General features: G+C 37.9%; 1 protein-coding gene across 1 annotated transcript in view; it reads right to left on the bottom strand.

The window, feature by feature from the left end:
• Nucleotides 1-11,999: 11,999 nt before the first annotated feature.
• The window catches only part of LOC135155120 (uncharacterized), a 33,025-nt gene continuing 17,846 nt past the window's right edge, over nucleotides 12,000-27,178 (bottom strand). The window contains exons 10-11 of the mRNA XM_064103826.1: nucleotides 25,012-25,086; nucleotides 12,000-23,527 (exon numbers count right to left, since the gene is read on the bottom strand). Of these exons, the coding sequence (XP_063959896.1) occupies nucleotides 14,160-23,527; nucleotides 25,012-25,086 (9,443 nt within the window). The 3' untranslated portion in view covers nucleotides 12,000-14,159. The remainder of the gene's footprint in view (nucleotides 23,528-25,011; nucleotides 25,087-27,178) is intronic.

The raw sequence follows: 27,178 nt of genomic DNA, 5'->3' as shown, positions 1-27,178 counted from the left end.
AATAAAAAAAAAAGAAGAGAAAATTTCACCCAAGTGTAATACATGTATCCAGCCTTTCCTGACAATCTTGATATGTTTTTCATCTTGAAATAGTTTTTTCTTTGGTTTCAACAGCCCTTTTTTGTGCAAGTTGTTGAGTCGTATTCATTCCATTGTTTGTATTTTTTTTAAATAACCCAAAATCTGTAATACATGTAGGTAAAGTTCCACCTTATGTGGTGAAACATCATTCTCTCATAGACTCTGCACATTTTTATCATAATTCCAGAATAATAAAAATATATAATATTTGATTCTATTTCATTAATATAGATTGGTAAATATATGGTAATAGAATATTTTTCAAGAAGTAAGGGGAGGGTTTAAATGAGTGCAGATGCAGTGAAGGCAAGTAATGAGTGCTGAATATATTCAGTTGAACCTTTAAGGTGTTAAGAGTGTTTAATTTACTCTTTCTAATAAAGCATTTTAGTACCTAGCTGGAAAATGACATACAAGGCATTTTTTTTTTACTACAAATGAGAAAATATATCCCATCGAGATTACGCTGACCAAAACAGGCATGCTTTTCTAAATGATTGCAATTTTCCACAATGATGCGTTTCTCTAAACGAAAATAAAAAATAAAGGAAACAATTCAGAAAGAGTATTGCCTCAGCTACATGGTGAATATTGGGCAAAAATCTACCAATATTTACACAGATTTGCATAATGTTGATGGCATGATGACATAGGGTCTTGAAAAGTTCCTATCATTCTACCTGTGGCTTGCCTGGAATACTGCAAGTGCAGCAACCTTTTGTTTGAAAAACAAAAAGAGAAAACTTATCAGAGGAGGCAAATTTTGTCTGTAGAAATGAAAAACAAATCTTAATGCCTTCCACCTTGATATAAAAGGAATTTTATTGTTGATATTCTTGGCCCTTTTAAGTACTCAAGGCCTTACTGCCTTAGCTTTTTAACTGAAAATTGTGTAGATTTTTTCTCTCTAATGTATGTGTAGAACTAGTTGCAATATAACTATTTAGGTTGAACAGAGTATGTGTAGCGTAGCAATATGTTTTCCATTCTTTCTTTCGCAATGCCTGAACTATTTTATTTTTATGTCTTGATATTTCTCTTGTGCTTGCTTTTCACTTGTGGTTGTTTTAATGCAATTCTTCTATTTATAAACGGAATGATAACGTGGGTTCAGTATTATTTTTAGTTTTGTATATGTAAATTGATTTCTGTGGATCGTTATTGTATGTGTATAAGACACCATATGTTCATAACCGACAAAATCTTGTCGAAATGTTTGTTTCTTTATAAACAAAAAGGTGCTTGGATTGTCAATATGTATAAAAAGATGTTCAGATTTTACACAATGGAAATGTATTTTTTGTACTCTAGAAATTCATTCCATTGTTATTTTATGTTCTTTTCTGCTCTGTCGCCATAGACAATCTATCCCATTCCCTCGTAAAATAATGAAGTATGATAATATATCTTTAAACGATTATTTCTTTTGAGGTAAAAGGACCAAAACGTTAATTCTTTAGTCCTATTGGTGTATGTATGCAGATTACAGAATAACGTGCATGTATTGCAAATTGCGTCTTGTAAAGTCTTCATTGTGTATAATGTTTATTGTATTCCTTCCGTGAGAATAATATCGCGGAAAAAAAACTTTTTGCAATGTGGTAGCTCATAAGCATAATGTGTTCATACAAAGATTTATTCACCTATTTGTCATGTATGGTAGTGCCAAAGTGAGAAAAAAAAAGAGAGAGAAATTGATGTCTTTCTAGTTGGAAGAAGTAGTATTCAATGTTATACTTGAAGTTTGTATATTCACTATGATGGTTATATTGAATGTCATTTGTACAGTGATATTTGTATGTGTTTCTGTTCAATTTCTGACACCGATTCCTGCGCTTAGAATGGAAAGAGGAAATGTACATGCAATGGAAGGGGTTGATGACTGGGGGAGGGGGGAGGGGGAATCATTTACCAGAAATTTGTTTCAATGTTTAACTCTGGATTTATTTACTAATGTTACCATTTGAAGGCCACTGGAGGCACACAGAGATGTTAGATGATAATGTGATAAGCACTAATATTATAAAATATAAAATATTATCTTTATCACTGTTGATTACGGCGGTACTGCTTAAAGGTATAATCAAGCATTATCAGGTCCTTTCAGAGGCAGCGGAATGTCAGGCTCATACAGTGAAAGTGGAGGGGCACCTATTGTTTGGCAGACAAAAGGTGCCCCTCCACTTTCTTCGTCCGAGCCTGATGTTCCGCCGCCTCTGGGTCCTTTGGAAAGGCCCCCAAAGCCATAAGTCCTCTAATTGTCATTTGTATGATCATATCGCTAGTCTCCCAACTGAGCTCTTGTACCGTTATCATTCAAAGTTAGCCCAACTTATCCCACCAAGTGATTGCCGTTTGTTACTGGCAATATGTTGCAGGTATTATTATTAGCACAGGGGCAGTAGAAAGCGTATGGAAACACATAAATATGCCAATATATGTATTCTATCTAGAGAGGATTTCAAGGCTTGTAAAATAGTGTACAGTACATGTTAAGAGGATTAAAAAAAACATTGTGTGTTGGGAAAATGGATGAAAATGAATCAAGTGTTATTCAATGATGTTATATGGTGGTGTAACGAAATGGGGATAATCATGTGTTTCTTTTATTAAAGTATGTATTCATGTCTGTGCTGTGGACACGATGGAAGATTGTATAATGTATCGAGCAGTGATGGTCACTGCTTTTATACCCTTTTATCCGAAATTTCCAATGGATAGGAATTGTTTTATAAAGATATAATGGAATGATCATCATCAATATGTATGTTAAGCAAATCTAGCACGCTGCTCGCACAAGTTCTGTTTTAACTAATTGCCAAAATAAGTCTCCTTTGATAAATGCCGGCAGGGTAAAATGATTGGAAATGATTGTACATGTATGAAAAAAAAAATTGTCATTTATGAATAGACACAGATTAATAAAAAAAAACTTAAGTATGGATAATTGATTAAAGTAGCACCTGAAATGAAGTGTCTGCACCGGTGTCGAAATTCAAGAATGCAGCTGAATTCCATCACCTATCCCTCTCTTGCCAGCGTGATGCTCTACAATATTGGCAACTTTGATAACTAATCACTCTCCGATTTCCAGAGCTTCATTCTGCTCTATATGTGACGTTGTTAATTGTTAGAAATGGGATTCTTACTGGAAATACGCTTTCTAAAAGGTTTCTTGAATACTTATTATTGATATTTGGATTGGAGGAAGTGAAGTATTGGTTGTGAAAGGGTTGTGCTATTGTGTTTTTATGTAACACTCGAGTATTATGTTGCAAAGTTTGTGTGTAATCCAATGTGTAAACTTACATGTTTATTATGAAGAACAAGAAAAAAAAAATGATTGATAGTTTGCAACATACATAAATACCAAAGAAGTAGATATCTTGCATTCTAAATGCAGATACTTTTGTTTGTTTACTTGGGACCACTTGATGTCGATAAATATATGATTACTTCTAAAGTAATGTTTTAGTGTAATTTGGTCTGCATAATGATGTACAAATCAAGTGTGTTTGTAGAGTACATGTATGTACGTGTGTGAGCTCATTGCCATGTGGTGTAGTGTCATTTGGTCTATTACCAATTGGTCTAATATCGGTTCGTCTTCTACCAGTCGGTCTTACACGTACTGATTCGGGCTTCTACCAGTTGAAGTTGGTCTAATGACATTTGGTCTGTTCCCAGTTGGTCTTATACTTGTTCATTTTATACCAGCTGGTCAAATAATATTTGCTCTGAAACCAGTTGGTTCTGTTGTATTTTTTTTTCTTATACCAGTTGGTCTAATAAGTTTTGGTCATTATAGCATTTGGTCTAATGTGCCAATGTGTTGTATGAAGTGGGAATATAATTATACAAAATGGATAATGAGCTAATTAATATGTCCTTATATCAAACGATTATTATACAAGCTGTTGGAGACAGAATTAGACCGTGTGGAATTAGACCAAACAGGCATTAGACCAAGTGAGTCTAGACCAAGTGGCAATTCACCTTCACACACGTACAGGAAGATATTTTTTACTATTGACCTATAAACCATGTATTATTAACACTATACTTTCAGTTGTTACTATTCAATAACTTTTTAGAGTCAAACTCAAAAGGCGTTGTATTTTCCGTGGTACTGTTCTTTTATTTTCTACGTCATACCGATGGCTGACACAGTAACTTATTCTTTGCTTAGCAAGTATGTAAATAATCTATTGTTTTAGTTACTTAATGTAGATTCTTCCAGTGTTAAAGACAATGTGTAATTTGTGTGCAACAGCCTTCTTAAAGAATGGGCTTTAATATCATCCATTTTTACTCCGGACGGGAATCTCCCTTGCGATTTAATGAATCTACTTATTGTCTTGAAATAAATCAATTTTTCATAAGAAAACCTAGTGTTTTTAAATCCAGCTTAAACTTAATGAAATACAAATCATTGCCTTTGAATTTTGATCAAATTTTGCTGTTTTTAACATGTCGACCAGTTTTTATTGATGTATATTTCCTTTTTAACGGATTGCAGTCTGTATTCACAATGGAGTAGTTATAAACAAATGTATTTGTTATAAATTCAAAGCATATTATGTGATCTACTTCAGAGATTAATCAAAAGAATTCCTCTAAATCAAATTTCTGAAAGTCCCGGATATTTCACTCTATCAAAGTATCAAATAGGATACAACTTATTAAACAAAAAAATCTGAAGCAAAACTGAGTACATGTACATATTTAACTTGCCTAAGGCAAATGATTTGGGATCACATTAATCTTTTTGACTTCAGGATAAATTTGAATTACTGGTAGGAGAGGTATATAGCACATGTTTTGCATAATCTGATCTGAAAAAATGCTTCAAATTAGGCAAATATTTGACTTGTTGATTGTTGACTTATTACCTGTATTCAATTTCCACCTTTTGATATGGTGTTTATAGGTAACGGAGAAATGTACCCATTATTAGGGCACAATTGTTGTTCAACTGTTTCACAAATCATCAAAACAAAACAAACAAGATACAATAGCACACAAATAAACACAACAACAAAACAGCAATTGCAGTTATTATACGGTTTGGGATACTGTTGCACACAATTCTGAGTGACTATTATATGTATGTGTATGTACAAATTAGTGTAGTGATAGAAGTTAAAACTTCCAACCCCGTAGCTTATTTTACTTGAAATAATTGAGGAAAAAAATATCATGGTGTATTCATAAATGTACCTGCTCTATACCCTGCCATATTAAGCATATAAATATGCATTCAATGTTACAATAAATGTGCTTGGAAATGATTTCTAGTTGTGCATTATTGGTTGTTTTGTGTTTAATTGATGAAGGAGATGCTGGAATTTTTATTTCTATCAAATGTTTGTTTTACAATTTTGTTAAGATGGATATATCTGCACGTGCACACAGATCCTGGGATGTTTTATAAAGTTTTTCATGTTAGGCTCTACTTAAAGGACAAGTCCATCCCAACAAATAGTTGATTTGAATTTTAAAAAATAGAAAAAAAAAACCAACAAGCAATTAAAACACTGAAGATTTCGTCAAAATCGGATGTAAAATATTAAGTTATGACACTTTTAAGTTTTGCTTAATTTCACGAGATATATGCACATTGGCACATAAGAAAAGTTCACAGGGATACTCTGTGTTTTAATGCTTAAGTGAATATTTGACTTGGATAAATGGTTTCAGATTATTATATAATTATGTTTCAGATGGTATCAGATTATTACTAATTTAAAGTTATTATGCTGCAAAAAATAACATTTTTCAAAAATGGAACATTACCCCATACCCGAAGCCAGAGATAAAGTGGACATACATGTAGAGAGATTAAAATGACAGAGGAAGCAGGGAGGGGGGTGATAATTTTTTTCTGCCCATAACTGTACCCCTCCCCCATCCTTGCAGTCTGTTCTCTATTCATTTCTCTTTCCCTCCCCTAGTACTCAATCCTCCTTTTGCAGCATTTTCAGTCCTTTCTCTTCTCCATTCTTTCTTTCCATTATACCAGAGGAGTTGGACACCATTTAAAAAAATAACGCCTGCTGGGTAAATATCAAAATTGCCAAAATCGGGGACAAAGGGTATACTTTAAAATACCGAGATGGAAAGATGAATACTGTCTTTGGGGCCCGTTTTGAAATTCATGTACGAGCATGCTGTCCACTTTGAAATGACAGTGCCGATTATCCCCCAACGCCCCCCCCCCCCCCCCCCCACTTTTTACATACCAAACAATCCTTTTTCCTCTACACATTTCTTTTGACGCTTTCCCTTCTATTATGACTAGTGTACATGTATCTCTGGATCTGTATAATGTAAATACAGTCCCCTTCAATGTCTGTCTATCCCCCCTCTCACCATGCACCTAGTAGGTCCATGCTCACACACACACCCCCCTTATCATTCTCACACTTTAATACTCCTCTTTTCTTTCCTTATCTCTCTTCTTCCCTCACACACAAACACACATTTCCCCCTCTTCTCCCTCCCTCTCCATTTCTCTCTCTCACACACACACACACACTGTTGGGGGCATTAACTTCAACTTATCAAATTGTAACTTGCCACAAGGGACAGAATTGAAAGGCAAATTCAATTAACAACATGATGCATACATTTACAAACTATTGACTTTAATACCGAGCATTAACACATGGATAACACCACAGATAATTAATAAAATGCTTTGAATATTGTCATAATTCTTCTAACATAATGTACCTTCAGTACAGAGTGGAAAGGTGGATTGAATTTAAAACAAGTCAACGAGCAAAAAACACTGTACAAAAACAAATACCATTCGGGCTTATAAAGCCTTCCATTACATATTGTAATGTCCAGTCCAAGTAAACCTGAACTAATAATTCATTGTTATACATGTATGTACCTTCAAATAGCGCAATGTTAACTACATGTATATGTATGGTGATCATTTCAATGACAAAAGTTGCTCAATAAGTGCTTCACCATGTTACATCTTGTTGCAAAAAATAAAATAAATTCATGTTGTAAAATTGTAAGGCTAGATTGTAACTATAATTCAACATCTTGCCTTTGATATACAAATTGGCAAAAAAGTCTTCCAACATTTCTAATGTATATGCAAACATAGTTTGTAGAGAGTTGCGAGTATAACTGCAAGGAGAATGATATAAGAATCTGTCATTTTGACAAAATGAACCATGTGAAATATAAGCAGCAGTTGAGTTTTACAATATACCAATTGATTAATTAACGACACAAAAACAGTAAGTCCGGTTAACCACCATGATAAGAGGCCTAAATTTATACGGCATCTCTGTAAGTTATAAAGACACAAAAATGAATCAATTCTAATTTTTGTTCAATTTACTAGAAATTACACTTTTAGTCAATTGCTTCCTTTTGTCCTAGTAGAACAGTACGTTGATGATGAACACAAAATACTAAATATATTTGCCATAATAAATATCCTTGTTTTTTTCTAATTTTTCTCTTGTCATCTAATGTAGGCCTATTATCATGTATTGAAACTGAACAATGAATACAATCATAATCCTGATTTGTCATTCAAATCATTTTGTTTTCATTAATTCTTCTAATCCCTTGGGTTTATTTCCAATTCGTCCAATTGCCTACTCGTCTACTACCATTTGGTCTTTCATCAGTTTGTCTACTCACCACATGGTCTACTTTCATTTAGTCTAATGCCATTCCATCTAATAGCCAGTTGGTCCAATAGCCATTTAGTCCATATACCATTTGGTCTAATCAAACTTAAGTGTTGATTGTGCAAAATTAATGAAAAGGAAATGGGTATTAGACCAACTGGTTATTAGATGAAATGGAAATAGACGAAATGGTGATAAGACGAAGTGATGATTGGACTAAATGGTTATTGGACCGAATAGTTGTTAGATGAAATGTTGATGGACGGAATGGCATTAGACTAAATGAAAGTAGACCATGTGGTGAGTGGACGAATTGGCAATTTACCATCCCATGTACCAGGTTCTAAAATTGATCATAAACATGGAGAAATGCCAATGCGAATCATATATTTGATATCATAAAAAATAAACTTTTTCACCAACTCATCAAATAACATTTTATCGCTATTTAAAATTGAAAACATAATCTGAAGTAAGAAAATTTTTGATGTCATCAAAAAAATTATCCCACTATTTTCATGCATCACAATATTGAAAGTGAACATAATGTAAGAATGCAATCAGAATCGTATTTCTTTTTACAAATCAATATTTTTTTCCACTGATATCAATAGAACCACTTTTTTCACAAACTTGTCATATGACTTGTATCACCAAGTATTCAAATTGAATACATAAAAAATGCAATAATAATTGTAATTTTGTACTTTAGATGCCATTAAAAATCAGATAATTTATCATGTATTACCAGGTTGTTGTTTTTTAAAGAACATAATAGAAGTAATAAAATATTGACATATTAAAAATCTGAATTCTTCATTAATTGCAAATTTCAAATATTATACTAGAATATGCAATGGTGTTTCTAGCTATGATTTTTAATCAAGAGTGATGCTTTAATCTAAGACAAAACAGGGCAAAATTAAAAGTATCTAAAATAAATATCTAAAACATAGATTATATCTGCACCTACATGTAAAGAGGCACGTTCCCTCCAAAGTAGGCTAAATTCAGCAAATTGGGAGAGTTTCATAAAACATCTCCCTGATTTTCACCGACCAAATTTGCTCTGAGCCAATCCGAAGCAAGGATTTTCAGTGGCTTATAACACCTGTCAGTGTTTCATGAAATGCTATCCTGCTTTTCACAGTGTACTGTACATGTAGGTAAGTTTTGAAATCAAGAACCGATTCTTCAGTTCGATGCGGACGGTATATGATTTTAAATGAAGCAATTATATCTAAGTTACCAATATACATAGTACACGTGTGCATGCATTCTTGAACACATCACTAATTTTAAAGCAATTGCATAAAAATAGAAGTTGTACTGTTTGAATTTTTAACTTGATGACTACAGAATTTTATAATTCCAATATACAACTGTACAATAACTACATGTACTTGCTTTCAGTTTTTAATATTAGTGCACTGATAAAATGCAGTACACAATGAAAGGCCAATGGATGATGTATACAGGTGAATTTGCCAAAATCAAATCTCTTGGGATCTCAGAAATATTCAGTGAAATTCAACTTGGAAGATGTTTAAAACACATGTAGGTTACATAACAATTATGGTAATTACCATGGTAACAAGAATCGACAGCCAATCACAATCACTGCTTCCATGGAAATTACAATAATGGCATATTTACCAGTCTCGACCAATCAGATAAAGAGATTCCAGTCACTTATACCAAACTGTTGCTAAGTCAGACTATTGTCAGGTCTGACATATTCTGAAAACTATTCTGAATAATGCAATTAAAAAAAAATATATATAATTTTTTCTTTTACTAAACTTCAAAAGAATAAATTACAATACAGTGATCATACATTTCCTTGCATTTGATATTGAGATGTGTACTTCATTGAAAACAAAACAAAAAGAGAAAGATAGTCACAAATCAAATGTTCTTTACAATACAAATAAACATGCATTATGCAAGAGATACATGTAACTACATATAAATTAAAATGTAAAAGAAATCAAAATTCCAATTCAATCGCCTTAGGATCATATAGTGGAAAGTAAACTTGGCGTATATTCAAAGATTCGTAACAACTGAGTGAGAAATTTATTTCCACAACCGATTGCACTTCATGACAGCATAAAAGAAAATGATCTGTAATACTAAAATAGTAAACCGATTGACCAATCAAAATAATTGTCACATGTGCAGTTTGTTAAGAAGACTGACCGACAACCAATCAGAGTAGTTGTTACCAGTATGCTATTAATTGTGCTGCACTCAACCCAGGTGAGGTGAATGGGTAACTGGCAGGAATTTATTCCTTGAAATGCCGAGCGCTGGAAAGGCTGCTTGAGCTACAGCCGGGGTAATAATATCCAAGTCCTTTGGAAGCGCATAGAGACATTATTCATTATGTGTTAAACAAATATATCAGGCTTTGAGAAAGTATAGTGGAATTATTTATCCGAGGTTGGTCTGGCAATTACTATTTTTCCCCGAGGGGCGAAGCCCCGAGGGAAATATAGTAGTTTTGCCAGTCCAACCGAGGATTAATAATTCCCACTATGCTTTCGAATGAAACGCCTGGTATATTTGTTTTATATCCTACTTTTGATAATTTACAACCAAAATCTATGTGTTGAGCTTGCAAAGGCCGGTTACTTGAGTTGAATTACCTACTTTTCTCCGAGCCACCGCGCTCAGCGGAACGCAGATTAGTGCCTGCGCCGACGCATCGCTGGACTTGCCCGGGAGAGAGAGCGCGCTGGCCGGTGCGCCCGAGAGTTTAGCTCGATATCCAGTTTTGCGAAATAATGACGTCAGACCTCGATATATCCAAAAATATATCGAGGTCTGACATCACGCAACATCATAGTTGAAATATATTAGGTCACATGATGCTACTTGAACCAATCACTATACAGGATTTACTCTATGTAGGATATAATATGCACTATACAAGAACCGACTAGTATTATCACAACATATTGTTTTACACTGCCCTGTACATGATTGAGGCCCTGATGTTTCTGACATTGAGATGTATTCCCTCTTACGACAACCTTTAGCATGGTGATCTTAACTAAATAAAAAGACAAATTCAAGTTTATTTATATTGAAGGACGTTCTCGAGATTTCGTTGAATGTCACCTCTTAAGCATTCAAATCACATCACGAGGAGAGTAGACCAGCGTTAACAGAACCAAACCAGCGTTGGTGATGGTGGACAGCCATAGCGGGAAAAAGATGCACGCACACTGAATCTGATCCAATCCAACATTTTCTCTGGGTGCATACAAAGGCAATGCGTGCACATTTACAATAATGATAATTTCACTTCACTGCCCATATTTAAAAAGAAAGATAGTGATTAAGGGCCTTTTAAGGCCAATAAAGATATTTATAATCATCTACAGGTAACTTTGCCCAAGTCAATTAATTTGGGACTACAAAAAATAAATTTGACTTAGAAAAATAAATTTGACTAAGAGGTATACAGTAAACTTTGCTTAGGAATAGGTCGACGTTCCATATTAAAGTCAAATAGTCACCTTAGTCAAAACATGTTTTCCACAATGAAAATGCAAACTTGTAATTCACACCTTCTAAGTTGAACAGATTTCTGTGACACCAAAAGATCAGGGGGTGTTTCACAGAGATTTTAAGTATAACTTAGAGTCGCACTTAAATGTCTAGTAAAACCGCATCGGTCAAATCATGCAATGACACGCACTACTGCGTATTGATCAATTAGATAGCGCATTGTATTTCAGATACGCATCGGCATTTAAGTGCGATTTAAGTCATACTTCAATCTTTGTGAAACACCCCCCTGGTCTAAAAACTGCTTTAATCTGGGTGAAAATATTCAACTTATTGAAGGTTGGCATATGCAAAATTACATGTACGTTAGCAATGCATCCATATTTACACCAATTTCAATGCAATAATAATGAAAGTTGTTCTGTGTTGGTTGAAAACAACAATTAAAGGGGAATCCAACCCAAATAAAAACGTTTTTATGAGAAAAAGAAAAATCAGACAAGTTGATAGGTGAAAGTTTGAACAGTATTGGACAAACAACAAGAAAGTTATGAATTTATAAAAGTTGTAGATATTGGTAATCACTATACTCATGGCGACTTAAAATTGGCCGCATATGGGATGTCATAGTGATGTAAGGCAAGGACTACTCTTCCATGTGCTCCAATACATATTATGGCTAAAATTTCATTTTTCCCAAAAGTTTTATTTCAAATTATATTTTTCTTTCATGAGGACATTAAACAAAATACTACCTGGGTTATATTTAGATTACTGCCCCAGGGGAATGGGTACTTGGGAGAAAACCACAAATCCCTGATAATAAAGTACATGGCCTATGGAAAAGTTGTCCTTGCCCCTTGTCATAATTTACTTACCCAGTTGCCAATTTGAAATCTACATACTATTAGTGATCTCAATTTTAAAGCAGCTATAACTTTCTTATTGCTTGTCCGATTTCTTTCAAACTTTCACCATCCTGTTTAATTTATTTTTCTCCTTCCCAACACAATATTTTATGGCAAAGGTTGGATTCCCCTTTAAGCTTTTGCTCTCAATATAAGAAAAAAATATATAAGAGTTAATTTACCTCAACATTTTTGGCTCCCGACTTCAGCCATCCTTAGAGATGGGACCCGCTTTAATAGTAATGCAATGATCAATGATCGGGGCAAATTTGGGATGAAAGCTGCATTCAATAGCCGAAAAATGTTGAGGTAATTATTCAAGATCATTTCCTGTGTTGAGAGCAAAAGCTTCATCAGTTGTTAATTTCAACCAACAAAGAATAACTTTAATTATTATTGCATTGCAATTGATGTAAATATGAATGTTTGTACCCATAGAATCTGGACAGTCATGAACTTTAAATTCCATGGATTGAAGCAAACGCAGAACAAAAATTAAAAAATAAGTTAAAAAATACTGAAACTGGGAAAATAATCCAACATTCTTTTGTAATAGAAACCAAAAGTAATTGCTTAGCAGGATATTTCTGGTTACATATAATGCAAAGACGAAAGGGACCAGCATATTTTTAGAATTAATTACAGAGCAAACAGGAAACAATACAGGGAAAGAAAACAGATACTAAATAATGAAGATAAATTTGCTGGATATAAAATTGTTAATGTTAATATTCAAAGCATGCACAGATAATGCACCATAAAATTGGTAAAACTTTAGGAAACTAAATTCCTTGGGCTGGGATATATACAGAAAGAAAATTTCCTCATATAATGAGGCAGTACTGTTTTTATCTTTCCAATTGTTCTAAAAATTCCATTTCCCTTAATAAGAAAAAAAACACTCCTCCAGTGGTGTGTAACGATCATGCCATGAATTCTAAAACTTTATGTTAGGGTGATGGTGTGTACAGTATTCAAACAGACACAGGTGTCTGATGGTACAGCATTTAGCACGAGGTGAAAGAAAGATGCTCTATTCCCCGAGGCGTAGCCGAGTTTACTAGTGTCTCTTTCTTTCACGGAACGCGAAATCTTGTACCATTGCATGAATAAGAATATTTGCTATGTGTGTTGTACAATGCCTCGGAAGTTAGGATAGATACAAATAATTTTTTTCTGACGTAAATCTACAAAAATGAGGAAAATTATATTTAAAAAAAAAGCAATATCTACAGTAACAGTGCATGTTTAGCCAGAAGGCCCTACGCATACTGAACTTGCAATGGCGCATTTTCAACGATACATGTGCAATGGTACTCAACATTGTACACTCAGCCTCCCATACAACAAGCTACATGAAAGTAGGCACTGTACAATATAAATTAATATGTGAACAATAATTATATTAGATAGTGAGAAATTGCTAAGTTCTTAGCAGAATAAGCAGCATGTTCGGCCATGAGATGATTTTTCAAGGTACTTTTTATTACCAAAGCATAACCAATGCATACATGCCAATAAAGAGCTCATCAGTGTTCATGATTTTCTTCTTTTTTTTCCAGCTGGTTTTCATTACATTTTTAACTTGCATCAAAAGTACATTTTACAATGAGATAAGAATTCACCTTTATTATAAGGGTTCAACATAATTTCCTGGAATCATTGCTTGCTGCGATCACTTAAATTTTGATAAATTTAGCATTGATAGTGAGAATGCATTTTGTTAGTTTAATGATTATTCCAAATTCGACAAACTTGTAAAGCATAATCAGTAATGCATAATCAACTTAAGCTTCTTTGTACATAATATATGATCAACAAGAACGATAACACGTGCAATTAAATTTGGCATGAGGGCTGATGATTGTCTTTTAAGAAAATTTACATCAGGAGAAAGAGACAGAAAAAGGAAGAAATGTAAAATAAATTTTTATCAAGATGCAGAGGTGGTGGTGTTGTTGCTTTGGGATCATCACAGACAAGACTGCTAATCAAGAGGTTCTTGTTTGATCTGCATCCCCATCCATTCCCGATCGTCGTCTCCAATCCCGTCACCGAGAGGATCACCGAGATGGTTAGAATTCTCAAATCCAAAGTCCTCATTCTGATCTTCAGCAAATGCTTGTGCTTGAGCCTGCTCAAGCTCTGTGTCTGATCTTAGATCCAGATCCTCGGCCTGGCCAAAATCCACATCCTGCTCATAGTCCAGGTCTCCTCCGTTCAGGTCCAAATCGTCCATTGCTCCAGGACCGAACGGGCAAGACTCTTCATGCTCCAAGCAATCCACCTGTAGCTTGTATTCCTGGGCACAGAACTTACATTTGTAGAGACCTACTCCATGATGGACCCTCATGTGGTTTTCTAATCGGATACGTTTCCAGAAAGCTCGAGGACACTTGGTACATTTATGCTTCTTCTCTGGGACCTTGATCTTTATACCCTGAACATTTTTGGGTGGAGGTTTGCTTCCTGTATCCCCTTCCTTGAGTTGGGCAGCAGCCTTCCGCCCAAGAACATGGAAGGCACAAGAGTCTCTCTTGATGTGTCGGACGAGGTGGTGCCGTTGGGTGAAGGCAAAGTTGCACTTGTCACATCTGTAGGGCCTGTAGTCCAGCTCACCTCTTGAAAGGAGGGCAGACTGGTTAGTTGGTGATAATGATCTTCCTGTCAGCAGAGATTCTAATCGAGACATTGGCTGGCCAGAAGATGATGATGGCATCAATGACGGCGAGAGAGGAGCCTCAAGACGTTGCTGCAACAATGATGGTTGCCTTTGATAGGCAGTTCCATGGTGCATGTTTCCTAGGCTCGTTATACTTGTTATAATTGGCCCCTCATCATCTGAAATATGATGTACTTCTGCATTATCTGCAGTATAATCCCTTTCAGGTTCTTTGGGTTTCAAAGGAACTCCATGTTTGAATAGCATATGCCTTGACAAACTTGACTGTTGTTCGAATACAGCATTGCAAATGTTACATACAGACATCTTGCTGAGATCTTTAAGAGGTTGTTTGCTGGTGCCTGATGCCTTTGAGTAGATCTTCCTGTGTGCTTGACGTTCATGAGCCATGCAGAGTCCTTTCAGCCTGAATGCTGAAGGGCAATATCTGCAACGGAACAGTTTCTGTTTTGGACTTGCCTTTTGCTCAACAGACTTCTTGGTCAAAACGACATCAGATTGAGACTTGTCAGATACCCTTGGACTGCTACTTGGCAATGCCTCTGTCACTTGTTTTACCAAGGTCTCCGAGTCGGGCATTTCACCAACATCCGAAGCTGCAGGAAACACACTTGAGGCGGAAGTTACAACACTGGAAACTGATGTCAAAACAGATGTTGATGTACTTGGCACATTCTCTGAACTGGGTCTTCTTTGAGAACTTAAACCAGATACAGAAAATATACCTGATGAAGAATGTAACCTTGAATCTGATGATGATGGTTTTTGAGCTGCAAGATTTGACACTATTTTTTCCAGTCTTCTGGCAGATGAAGATTGTCCTTCTGGTCTTCTTGTTTGCTGCAAAATACTTGGCAGTATGCTGTCTGACGTGTCAGGAAGCAGGGCTTGATAATCTCCAAGAGCACTATCCTGAAGAGATCCGAGATCATAGTTGTACTCTGGTTCATCCACAGGTTCTGGTTTTACCACCAGGACTCCAGAGGCTGGTCCATCCTGTAGGACCTTCTCAGGAACATATGGCACTAGGGGTTCTACTGGCTCTTCAAGACCCGGTTCTAACTTTACCCTGACACCCTGCCCATCTTCTGGATTCAGCCTCCTGTTGAACTCTGAGGACAACAGTTGCAGTAGCATCTCATTCCAGTCAGGGTGGTTTTGCTCATGTTTCTTCTTCTCCTCTGGATTGGAGAATCTAAGAGGACATTTGGTGCACTTGAAGAGCTTGTGATAGATATGTTCATGGATATGGATGCAAAGCATCACAGATGAATTGAAGTAATTACCGCATACTGGACAGGCTTGAGGTGCTTCCGTGGCAGGGTTTTCCTTCTTTTTAGGGCACCCGAAGCGAGTATGCTCTTCCAACAGAGACTTCTTGGTGACTGAATACCCGCAGTCCCTACACATGTATATCGCTGCTGTTAATTTTGCCGGAGAAGCAGAAGGCTTGGAATGTTCCCATTTCATGTGTTTAGCATAGTTTGAGAGGGTTTTGTAGCCCATACCACACTTGGCACACACATGTGGTCTATCAGGTGATGGTATGTGATACTCAAGATGGATGCGTAGTTGACTTCTTTTGACAAAGCTCTTATTGCAGTGATGGCAGATATGCCGCTTCACCTTTCCACTTCGCGATAGCTGGGGTTGCTGCGGTACCATCTCTTCTGGTGCTGCATCCAACTCTGTACTACTGTTGGTCAATAGATTATTTTTCTCATCCAATAGCCTCTTCCTTTCCTTTTCCTTTGCCAGTTTGATACACTGAACGTTCATGTTGACATGCTTGGTTAAATGCTGCTTAGTACTATAACCAATTTGACATCGCTCGCATCTGTATGGCTGGTTCTCCCAGTTGTCATGCACTTTCATGTGTGTTTCGAGATGAGGTTTGGCAAGGAATTGGTAGTTACATATGGGACAAGTCAAATCTCTGTTACTGAATCCTAGCCTGGTGGCAGCACTCATGGTACCTTCCACTCCTTCTACTGCATCAGACACCTCATTACTTTGGTCACCTCCATCACCACCTTGCTGACTTGTCTCCACTTCTGGAAGGTCATCTACAAACTTGCACGTCTGTTTCTCCAGGTGCTCTACCAAATCACTCTTAGTGTCAAATTTCTCCTTGCAACGAGGACACCTGACCTCATTTTGATTACCCTTTCCCCATGGGTGAACAACATTGCAGTGCCTGTGATAGTCCAATAATCTAGTATAACCCAAGGTACAGATCTTACAAACATATGGCTTTGTGTGGGCTATTGTATGAAGTCGTGTATGCTTGCGTAGATGGATGACTGTCATGAAGGCGAACCCACAGGTCTGGCATACAAATGGTCGGGCCCTATCAGACTTGTTTGTTCTATTGTGAACAGGTGTTCGACCAGCTGTCATAAACCAACTGCCTGAACTATTTGGAGATTCTTCCACTTCAGGTAACTGATGGGTTTCCTCTGTCTTGCCTCCTCCAGAAAGATTCTCTTCATACCTTTCTTCTAAGGTTTCAACATTCACTTCAATATCCTCCTCTTGCTTGATTGCAGTAGGAGAGAAGCCCTCTTGGGGTCTGATGAGGCCAAGTGCATGGCGTCGCAAGTGCTTTTCAAGTTCACTAGGTCTTTTGTACCTTTGGTCACATTGGTCACAGCAAAACTTCTTGTCAGCACCGGTTTCCCTAACAATTCTCCTACCACAAAAGTTGATGACATCCCTTTGATAGCCACCATGATCCTGACGAACGTGTTTGGTGAGCATGATCTGATTGCTAAAAGGAATGGAGCAAATGTTGCAAACAAATGACGAAGTTCTGGAGCACCGTTTCATGTGAACTAGATAGTGACTCTTTGTACGGAATGCCAACCCGCATCTCTTGCAGCGATCCGAGGTTGATTTCTTTCTCGCATGCATATCTGGTCCGAATCCCGGAGCTCTGCGGTGAATCTGTACATGCCTTTCTAGATGGGCCCTAGAGTAGCAAGCCAGTCCACAGGTCTTACAAGAGAACGGTCTTGAATTCGATACACCAAGTTTGTGAACCCTTTCATGTCTCCAGACAGAGGATCTGTCCCTGTAGGTGGCAGGGCAATAGCGGCATTTATGCAAAGTCTTTCCCAAGTTGTTCTGCAGGGTGCTTATATCTGGTTTAATGTCTCTTGGTGGCTGTTGAGATGATCTTGCTGAACCTTCATCGCCATTATCACTGACATAGTGGTTGACTCGACCCCGATGCCTAGACAGGCCAACCATGGTATTATATCCAATTTTGCAAATCTCACATTTGTATGGCTTATTAGCACTCTTAGCATGGACACGCAAGTGCTTGTAAATTCCTGAAGAGTCGGTGAAGTTATCACTGCATATTGGACACTTGTAGGTTTTCATTCCTGTACGTATTGGTTTCCTAGTATCAGTTTGTACATGCTCTTTGGGATCTCGGTTATGAACGCGGACTATATGCTTCGTCCGTTCCTTGATACTCTTGAATCCGAACCCACAGTGGGTACAGCGGAAAGGCAAGTTGTCTCCAGTCTCGTGCCGCTTTCGATGCCTGTTCATGTTGCATCTCATGGTGAAGGTATCTCCACAGTACTTGCATGAGAAAGGTCTTGCTTTGAAAGGAGACCTGATAGATCTGTTCGGAGAACTGACCGAGGGTGACACTGGCTCTGGGGTGACCTTCAGGCTTTCCAAAATCTCAGCCACAGGTTCATCTCCTACATTGTTTGAAAATCTGCGATGGGCCCGTTTTAAGTGCTTGGTCATGTTACCAATAGAATAGAATCCAAGGCCGCACTCTACACAGCGGAAGGGTTTTCCAGCGCTCTGCCTGTGAAGGCGAATGTGCTTGTATAAGGTAGTCTTCAGTCGAAATCTGTCACCACATGTTGGACATGGAAAGGGTCTATCTGTCATTCTCAGGAAAGCTTCTCCACTACTTTCACTTACATCTGCAGACAATGCTCCAAGTTCCTTTGGTTTCACTACAGACTGTCTCGGGGAAATGCTATGGATCTGAATGTGGTCATCAAGGAGATGCTTCGCTTTGAACGTTTCACCGCACAATCTACACCGGAAAGGCCGTTTGGTCTTGATATCTATACTCTCAGAACTTTCCAGTTGAGAATACTTCGAGACAGGATCAGACTGTATCGGAGTCCCTGGTTGGCCAGTGTGGACTCGTTGATGCTTCTTCAAGTTAGTAGAGCTTATAAACCTACACTCGCAGATGTCGCAGACATGATTACGCTCATCCATTTTATCATGGCTATGAACTTTGGTATGTGTTGTCAGTGATCCTTTGGTTTTGAAAGTGCACGAACACTGCTCACAAGAGAATGGTCTTTCCTCTGCCCTCGGTGTCGTTTGTTCATTTTCTGTATTTAGAAGGAAACCACTGCTTTCTGGTGTTGCCTGAAGCTTTGACGGTGACTCATCGCTTTTGCTCCCTTTGATACGGTGCGAGTGCATGTGATTAGATAGGCCTGATCGCCTCATGAATCTCATGAGACAAATACTACACTGATAAGGCCTGTCCAAAGTCATGTCTACCGATCCTCTTAGTTCTTCCTCCCAGACAAACTCGACATCTGGGTGAACTCTCTTGTGATTGCTGACACCGGAACGTCTTGTGAAAGTTTTCATACACACCGGACACTGCAAGCCTTTTATAACAAATACCTTCTTGCTACCGTTCCGGAAAAGATCTGGTGTTTTCACAACTTTGGTTTTCTCCCATTTGAAGCCAAAGTTCAGTTTGGAATGGGACCTTTCATGGATGGTAAGGGATCCTCTGTGCTTGAAGCCAGCATTGCAGAACTTGCATCTTAACATGGACTGAGAAGATATGGACTGGGTATGAACTGCTAGATGTTTCATCAGCTCTTGCTTGGTTGGGAAAGAACTTCCACACTTTTGGCAGTCATGGGAAGCTCTTCGAGAGGTTGATTGTGGACCATGAATCTGACTGTGCTTGGTAATGCTGGTTTTAGTCTTGGCATAAATTCCACAGATTTTACACTGGAAAGGGCGGTCACTGGACTTGATATGGCGAGGGATATGTTTCCTAAGGTTCCTTGCATACTTGTAGCTCGTACCACACTTGGGACACACATGGGGCCTAGCTTCCTTTCCACTCAAAAATGGTCCTTTATCCGTTGGTGCCACAGTGGGTTTCACTGGCAGATTTGTTGTGGATGTTTGAATTCTTGACTTCCTGCCAGGCATGTTACTCAGGATCTTCTTTGTCTCCAGGATATATTCTGGGGTATGAACCCTCATGTGGCGCGTGTGATTGGAAAGTCCTTTGAAGGCAGCTCCGCATTCAATGCATCTATACGGACGAGGAAACCTCGAGTGTTTTTCATGAACTCTTGAATGGCTCTCCAGACCCCAAAATGAGTCAAAACGTGCACCACATCTATGGCATACATGCACTTCAGCAGGAAGTGCATTAGTCTGAGGGGAACTAGGTGGTGGTGTTGTTCCTGGTTCCACTTTTATTTCCTTTTTGTTCAATGCACTAGCATCAATATCAGCTTGGTCAAGGCCATGGACGAATTTCAAATGCTTGGTACGGTCAGACTGCCTAATAAAGGCCAGATCACACAGTGAACACTTGAAAGGACGAGAACTAGAACCCTGACTGTGTTGTTTCAAGTGTACCGATAATGCGTAATTACTCTTGAATGATCCTTCACACTTGTCACAGTTAAAACCTTCCTTCTTGATCTTGCCAAGACCTGCATTTGCTTTATTCCTTGAAGCCCGCAACTCCCCTGCATGTTTCTTCTTCATGTGACCTCGCCAAACCTCCTTTCGATTGAAGGACCATGAGCAGAATTTGCATTTGAATGGACGCTCTCCACTGTGGATGCGCATGTGCCTCCGAACATTGGCAACAGATGAGAACGTGGCACCACATTCACGACACATTAGCGGGTCTCTTGTCAGATTAGACTGGGAAGAACCTGGAGACATCTGTTTTTGGAATGGCAGCTTTATTTTCAAGGTTTTTGAGCTTGAGCCTGGTGAATGTTGAGCAGGAGCTGCTTTAGGTTGGTTGGAAGCCATCAGCTGATGCTCATTAGGATGATGGCGAGAGGTATGCATAAGCAGGAGACATTTCCGACGGAAGCTCTTGGTACAAAAGCTGCAAGGGAATGGCTTCTTGAGTTTGTGCCTGAAGCGGTGATCCTTGAGATAAGCCCGCTTGGAAAAAGTCAAGTCACAGATCTCGCATTTGAAGGGCTTATTGGGGTCTTTGGATCTTGAACCTGGAGGATGTTGGTTCTTTATATGCTCATCCAGGTAGCTCTGTCTTACAAACCGCCTCTCACAGAAATCACACAGGAGCGGCTTCAGCTTGATGTGGGCTTGCATGTGCTTCTTGAGAGTGTATGAGAACTGAAAACGTTTATCACAAATTTTGCAGGCATATGGCCGATTTGAGTTAGAGTCGGTGATCACATCAGGCTGAGATATCTTCTTTTGGTCCACAGATTGATGCCGGTCAAGTGCTTTGTTGATCAGCTCTTCATATTTCCCATCTAGAACACTATCTTCAATTGCAGAGGTGTCTGCCTCAGGGTGGACTTCTTTCATATGGCTAATAAGGTAGGTTTTCCTTGTGAATTGTCTTTCACAAAAATCACAGGGATACGGCTTCCCAAAATGTAAGAAGAGATGCTCTCTCAGCGAGGATTTAGCAGTAAATGCTCTGTCACATAATTCACAAGCGTAAGGTCTGTTCTTTCCATCATCGGGACATCTCAGAGGAACGACAGGCAGTGGGGCTATGGAATCACCCAAGTCCTTGAACATTCCACCCTTTTCCTCATTGATGTCGTCATTATGAGATTGTGGTTTTGTTAACAGATCTTCAAGAATGGATGCCTTGGCATCATTAACTTGGCCAGCATTGCTACCATCCAGGTCATTGTTTGCCCTCTGTCCGGGCTCTTCTCTTCTCCCGCGCCGTTGTTTGTGTGATAGCATGTGTCTCTCAGCATCATAGGCTCTCATGAAGTCCGTCGGACAATAGCGGCAAGCAAAGGGTTTGTAACCCCAATGGACATAGACATGTTCCAGGAGATGTGCTCTCTGCTTGAGCTTCCTTTTGCATATCACACAACCCCAAGGTCCATCCATGCTATGAATCTCTACATGAATTTGCAAGTGAGCTTCCTCAAGAAATGTTGAATCACAGAGTTGGCATTTGAATGGTCGCGCTGACCTCATCTCTTCAGGATAGGTGCCTGTCTCTGCAGACATATCATCTATACTTGCACTATCCTGAGAAGAAGCAACAGAACTTGCAGATATACTCGATGTACTTCCATAGAATTGGTGAACTTTAGAGTGGCGTTCTAGAACTGACTTAGAAGGGAAACTCTGGCTGCAGGTGGCGCATTTGAACTCCGACTGATCACTGGAATTTTTTAGAGTAGAGTATGCTTGACCACAGCCTGATTCTTGTTCCTTCAAAGTCTCTCTGTCAAAAAATTCCATGTCCACATCAGACACTGAAGCAGAACCATCAAACTGATTCTCTGATAGAACTAATGGGGGTGGTGGGGGCTTCCGAGCAGCACGGATTAAGTTCTTATGATGTTTCTTGATATGCACTTTCAACTTTTTGTTACGCATGAAGCCTTTTGGACAGTAGGGACACACAAAGGGTCGATGGCCAGTGTGGCTGTACTCGTGTTCTTTCAAGCTGGACTGACTTTTGTATGTTTTTCCACATGTACCGCAGAAGAATGGCTTTTCTTTATGATCTACCTCATGCTGCCGAAGACTTTCCTCACTAATGAATGACACAAAGCATATGGAACACTGAAATAATGGATGCGACTTCTGGTGTTCTTCAAGAGCCTCTTTGTTGTGACATGCCTTCCTACAGATGTTGCAGATATATTGCCTCCATGCCTGTTGAGACATTCCATCTTCAATCTTCCTACCGGCCGAGGGGTCGACCAGACTGTCATCCTCATCTCCAGGAATCACTTCCACTATTTCTTTCTCAATGTTCACACTGGCATCGGAGTTGAAACCTCCAAGATGAGAACCAGTTTGCACTTGGTCAATATCTGCTGTGTCATCTTCCTGAATGAAGTCTCCAACGGTTGAAATTGTGGCAAATTGCTCATTTCCTATTTCTTCGACATCATCCTCTTTCGCATCAAGATCTGGATTTGTAGAAGGCAAATGTTCATCTATGGCCATGATATCATTGTCTTTCAAGGCCCCCTCCTTTGCTCCAGTTTCATCCACATCCTCAGAATCAATTACCTCTACTGCATCACCGACTTCATTTACAGTTGTTACTTTTCCAGGAACTGGGCCAAATTTGTCAAATATGTTACAAGTCCTAGCAGTACCAACATCATTGCTCTGGTCTTTCACCTTCTCTCCTTTTGTATCCTTTGAGTTCTTCTTGATCTCTTGGACAGTCCTCTGCTTCTGTTCTTTACTGCTGCCAACCTTTGTCTTGGACCCCTTGTCTTTAGAGCTCGAGGAAGCAGTTCCATCAGCAGAATATTTGGTAGAAGCCTCTTTCTTGTTCACCGGTTTACCTCCTACAGTGTGACGAGCAGCAACATGAATCTCCAGAAGTTCCTCTTCATCAAAGAGTTGTCCACATTCATGGCAGAGATGCCACTCGAGTTCTGAAATACAGGGTAGATGAAGAAAGTGAGACAAATAGATGAAAATATTCATTCAGACACTGTTTGAAAAAAAACGTTAATACTTTGTTTTCTTTACGAATGGTAAAGGTAATATCACAACAGGATAATTTACAGCAAACAAGCAGATCAATTTTTAAAAGTTTGGGCATCTCTGTCAAGCAATCACTCATACATTCTGTTGTACAGTAAAACCTGTCTTTAATGGCCAACAAATTGTCTTTCTTTTGAAATGAACATGTATTATAGAACCAGTCTCCAGTGGCCACTATTTGAGTTCAGAGAACCCCAACATATTTTGGCGAAGAATCTGTAATATGAAGAGCTCATGCCTCATTATTTCATGACTTTTCTTCTTTCTTTCAAGTCTAGTGCACCTTTTGAGACTATATTTGTATTCAAGTAATGCTCACTTAACCTGAGAATAGAGATTTTCCCCATTTACTACGGGGAAACCCTCTACACCGTATTGATTCCTTCGAAAATGCAATTAAAATCACAGTGGAGAGCTGAGAGGCTTTTGTCAAAAGTTGGTGGACTGGGATAGCAGATCATCCCAAGATTTGCACCGTATGAACAATTGCAAAAATGTTTTGTCCAGAGTCAAGAGATTTTGATGCTGTCCCAGTCCACCAACTTTCGCCAAAAGCTCTCAGTTCTCCTTTGTGAATTGACTTGCAATTTCAAAGGAATTAGGGCGTTGTAGAGTTTCCCCGTAGTAAATGCAAAAAGTCCTGAATAAAGGCCTTTAAAGGGATGGTCCAGGCTGTAAGTATGTATAGCTTAATAAATAGAGTAGAATTCACTGAGCAAAATGCCGAAAATTTCATAAAAATCGGATGAAATATAACAAAGTTATTGAATTTTAAAGTTTAGCAATATTTTGTGAAAACAGTCATCATGAATATTCATTAGGTGGGCTGATGATGTCACATCTCCACTTGTTCTTTTGTATTTTATTATATGAAATTAGGTTTATTCAAATTTTTTCCTCCAAGAACTAGAAAAATTGGATTGACAACTGATTTAGTGCATTAGATATTCATTGCTGCAACTTATTTCATAATAAGGGAGACATATTATTCACACAAGTATGAAATAATGAAAAAATTATGATTTTATGTAATAACATAAGAAAATGGAAAGTGGGGATGTGACATCATCAGCCCACCTAATAAACATTCATGATGACTATTTTCACAAAATATTGCTAAACTTTAAACTTCCATAACTTTATTATTTGTTATCCGATTTTGATGAAATTTTCAGCATTTTGCTTAGTTAATTCTACTCTATGTATTTAGATATAAATATTTTCAGCCTGGACCATCCCTTTAAGTGTAATTAATGCTCATTGTAAATATAACTGTATGACTTTACTGCCAAAATCACTTAAACACTTCAAATGATGCAAAGTTAATATATGATTATAAATCAATAAAAGTGAATATATGACAGAAATTTACCATTGTCATCCGGTTCAGGTGACAGTTTCCCACTGCTTCCTTTGACCTCATCATCATCTTCACCATCATCAAGATCTGTAGAAGTACAACAAGAAAAGAAAATCAGGTCTACCATATTACAGAAGTGTATAGTTAACGTTTGAAATGAAGTTAACAAGTTAGAATAACATTATTAGTATCATGCTGTTAAGAATTTTACCAAGTGAATTGTCATTTTGTCTTTTCCCAGCTTGTATATGGTTGAATGTCTTAGTGGTTCAGGGACATCATTAGTTGAATATGGTAGTGGATAAAGAATGGACCAAATCATAATTATACCACATCAACAAGAGGAAATATGGGTTTACTATAGGGTATTAAGCAGGGATGTAGTTGAAGCCGGCATCAAGACAAATTTTTACCAGCCTTGGCCTTGGACAAGTCACAAAGTCTATGGAAGAATGTTTTCTCCAGGGACCTTGTTCCACAGAAGTACCGTCCTCTTCTACATCCCAGTTGGGCATTTCATAAAGCTGTTCGTAAGTTCAGAGCGACTTTTAAGAACGACTGGTGAACCTTTCTTGTGCACTGAATAATCACCAATGAACATTTAGTGGTGAAAATCATGTACCGCAAGAAAGGATCACCAGTCATTCTTTTAGTCACTCTTAACTTACGAACAGCTTTATGAAACGGCCCCTAGTGTTAGATTACCCGGGAATTATGCTACAGCCACACTGGTAAAACCGACTCCAGACTGACAAGGCTATTACTGTATGTTATTATCTATGACATTAAATAGTTGGTTTTGAGTAGATTTCACTATTTTAAACTGGCAAAACGGACTCCAGACTGACAAGGAACAGACAATGAGTCAGTTTGGAGTACATCAGACCGACAAGAATAATACGTTGTCGCCAATGACAATGGGTCGGCTTAGATTATATTTCACTGTTTCATATTGGTGGAACCAGCTCCAGTCCAACGCATTGTTACCAGTGACATACCATCAGCCAGTTTGACTGTAGCATAAGACCAAATGATAAGCACCAAAATGGCTAGAGGATCCATTCCTGGGGGCCGTTGCATAAAGTTGTTCATAAGTTAAGAGTGACTTTTAGAATGGTGACTGGTACTAGATATTGACACTTTATATTTAATACTGTGATCATTATCAGCAATCAATCATGAAATTTACTCTACGATCAATCACTGACTTTTGTGTCAAGAGCCCCACATGTCCAACCTGCCCACTTGGGCACCATGCGTGGGTGTGATATAAACGTAGTGCAAAATAATTAATGTGCTAAATAAGTATAATTATGAGATTAGCTTGTGGTTCAGAGACATGTCCAAGATATTCTGTGCCCGATACATATTGCTATGTTTCCAAATATCAACCAATTTTAAATGAACAAAAATTATCTAAAAGAATGGTTGAAACCATGTATATTCAATTTCCTTGATTAACCCGTTGGAGACTGGATGATTTTGCAATATAACACATGTTTTCCATAGACTCCAGCACTCATATATGCACAGGCTCATTATCCAACGTGTTAATGAAAAGGAAAAGAGATGGTTTGGACATGCCCCGAAGTATGTCAATGTGTATTGCATAACAATGGTAGTGGTAGAATTATCATCTAAATATAGATTCTAAAGCATGCAGTCTATCACGTGGACATAAAATCGTGCATAAATTCGTTGAAACATAGTTGAAAATCATGCAATGTACTCTAGTGCAAGAATAATATACGTATAGATTATATATCTTCCTTTCTAAACACCAAGATTAGGATGAATGGGATCATTGGCTTGAAGACTAATGTTAGCACAAAATTTGTTACCAAACTTTATAATGTTAGATGTTTAATATCAATAGTGTGAAGAGGAAGTTTTAACTTCTGAAAAGTAAAAAAAAAAGCCTCATATGTTTACAGACACATTTTTTTTTTTAAATGAAGGTAATAAGGAAAGGACATTCAATATCCCCTTTCTTAACGAGGAGAGGTTGAAGAAAACACTTTGTGACTTAACTTCCAGAAATGATTTTTGCTTCTTTTTTTCTTCTTGCAATGATTTCATAGATTACAACACTTCTGTAAAAAAATTGATAAATCATTCCCAAAACTCTACAACAACCTCAATCCACAGCAAAATGAGGCAAAATTTGTGGCATTTTTTA

This window comes from Lytechinus pictus, chromosome 8, assembly GCF_037042905.1.
Source record: "Lytechinus pictus isolate F3 Inbred chromosome 8, Lp3.0, whole genome shotgun sequence".
Taxonomy (NCBI): Eukaryota; Metazoa; Echinodermata; class Echinoidea; order Temnopleuroida; family Toxopneustidae; genus Lytechinus; species Lytechinus pictus.
The sequence above is the reverse complement of the archived record's forward strand: the minus strand, read 5'-3'. Positions and strand labels throughout refer to the sequence as shown.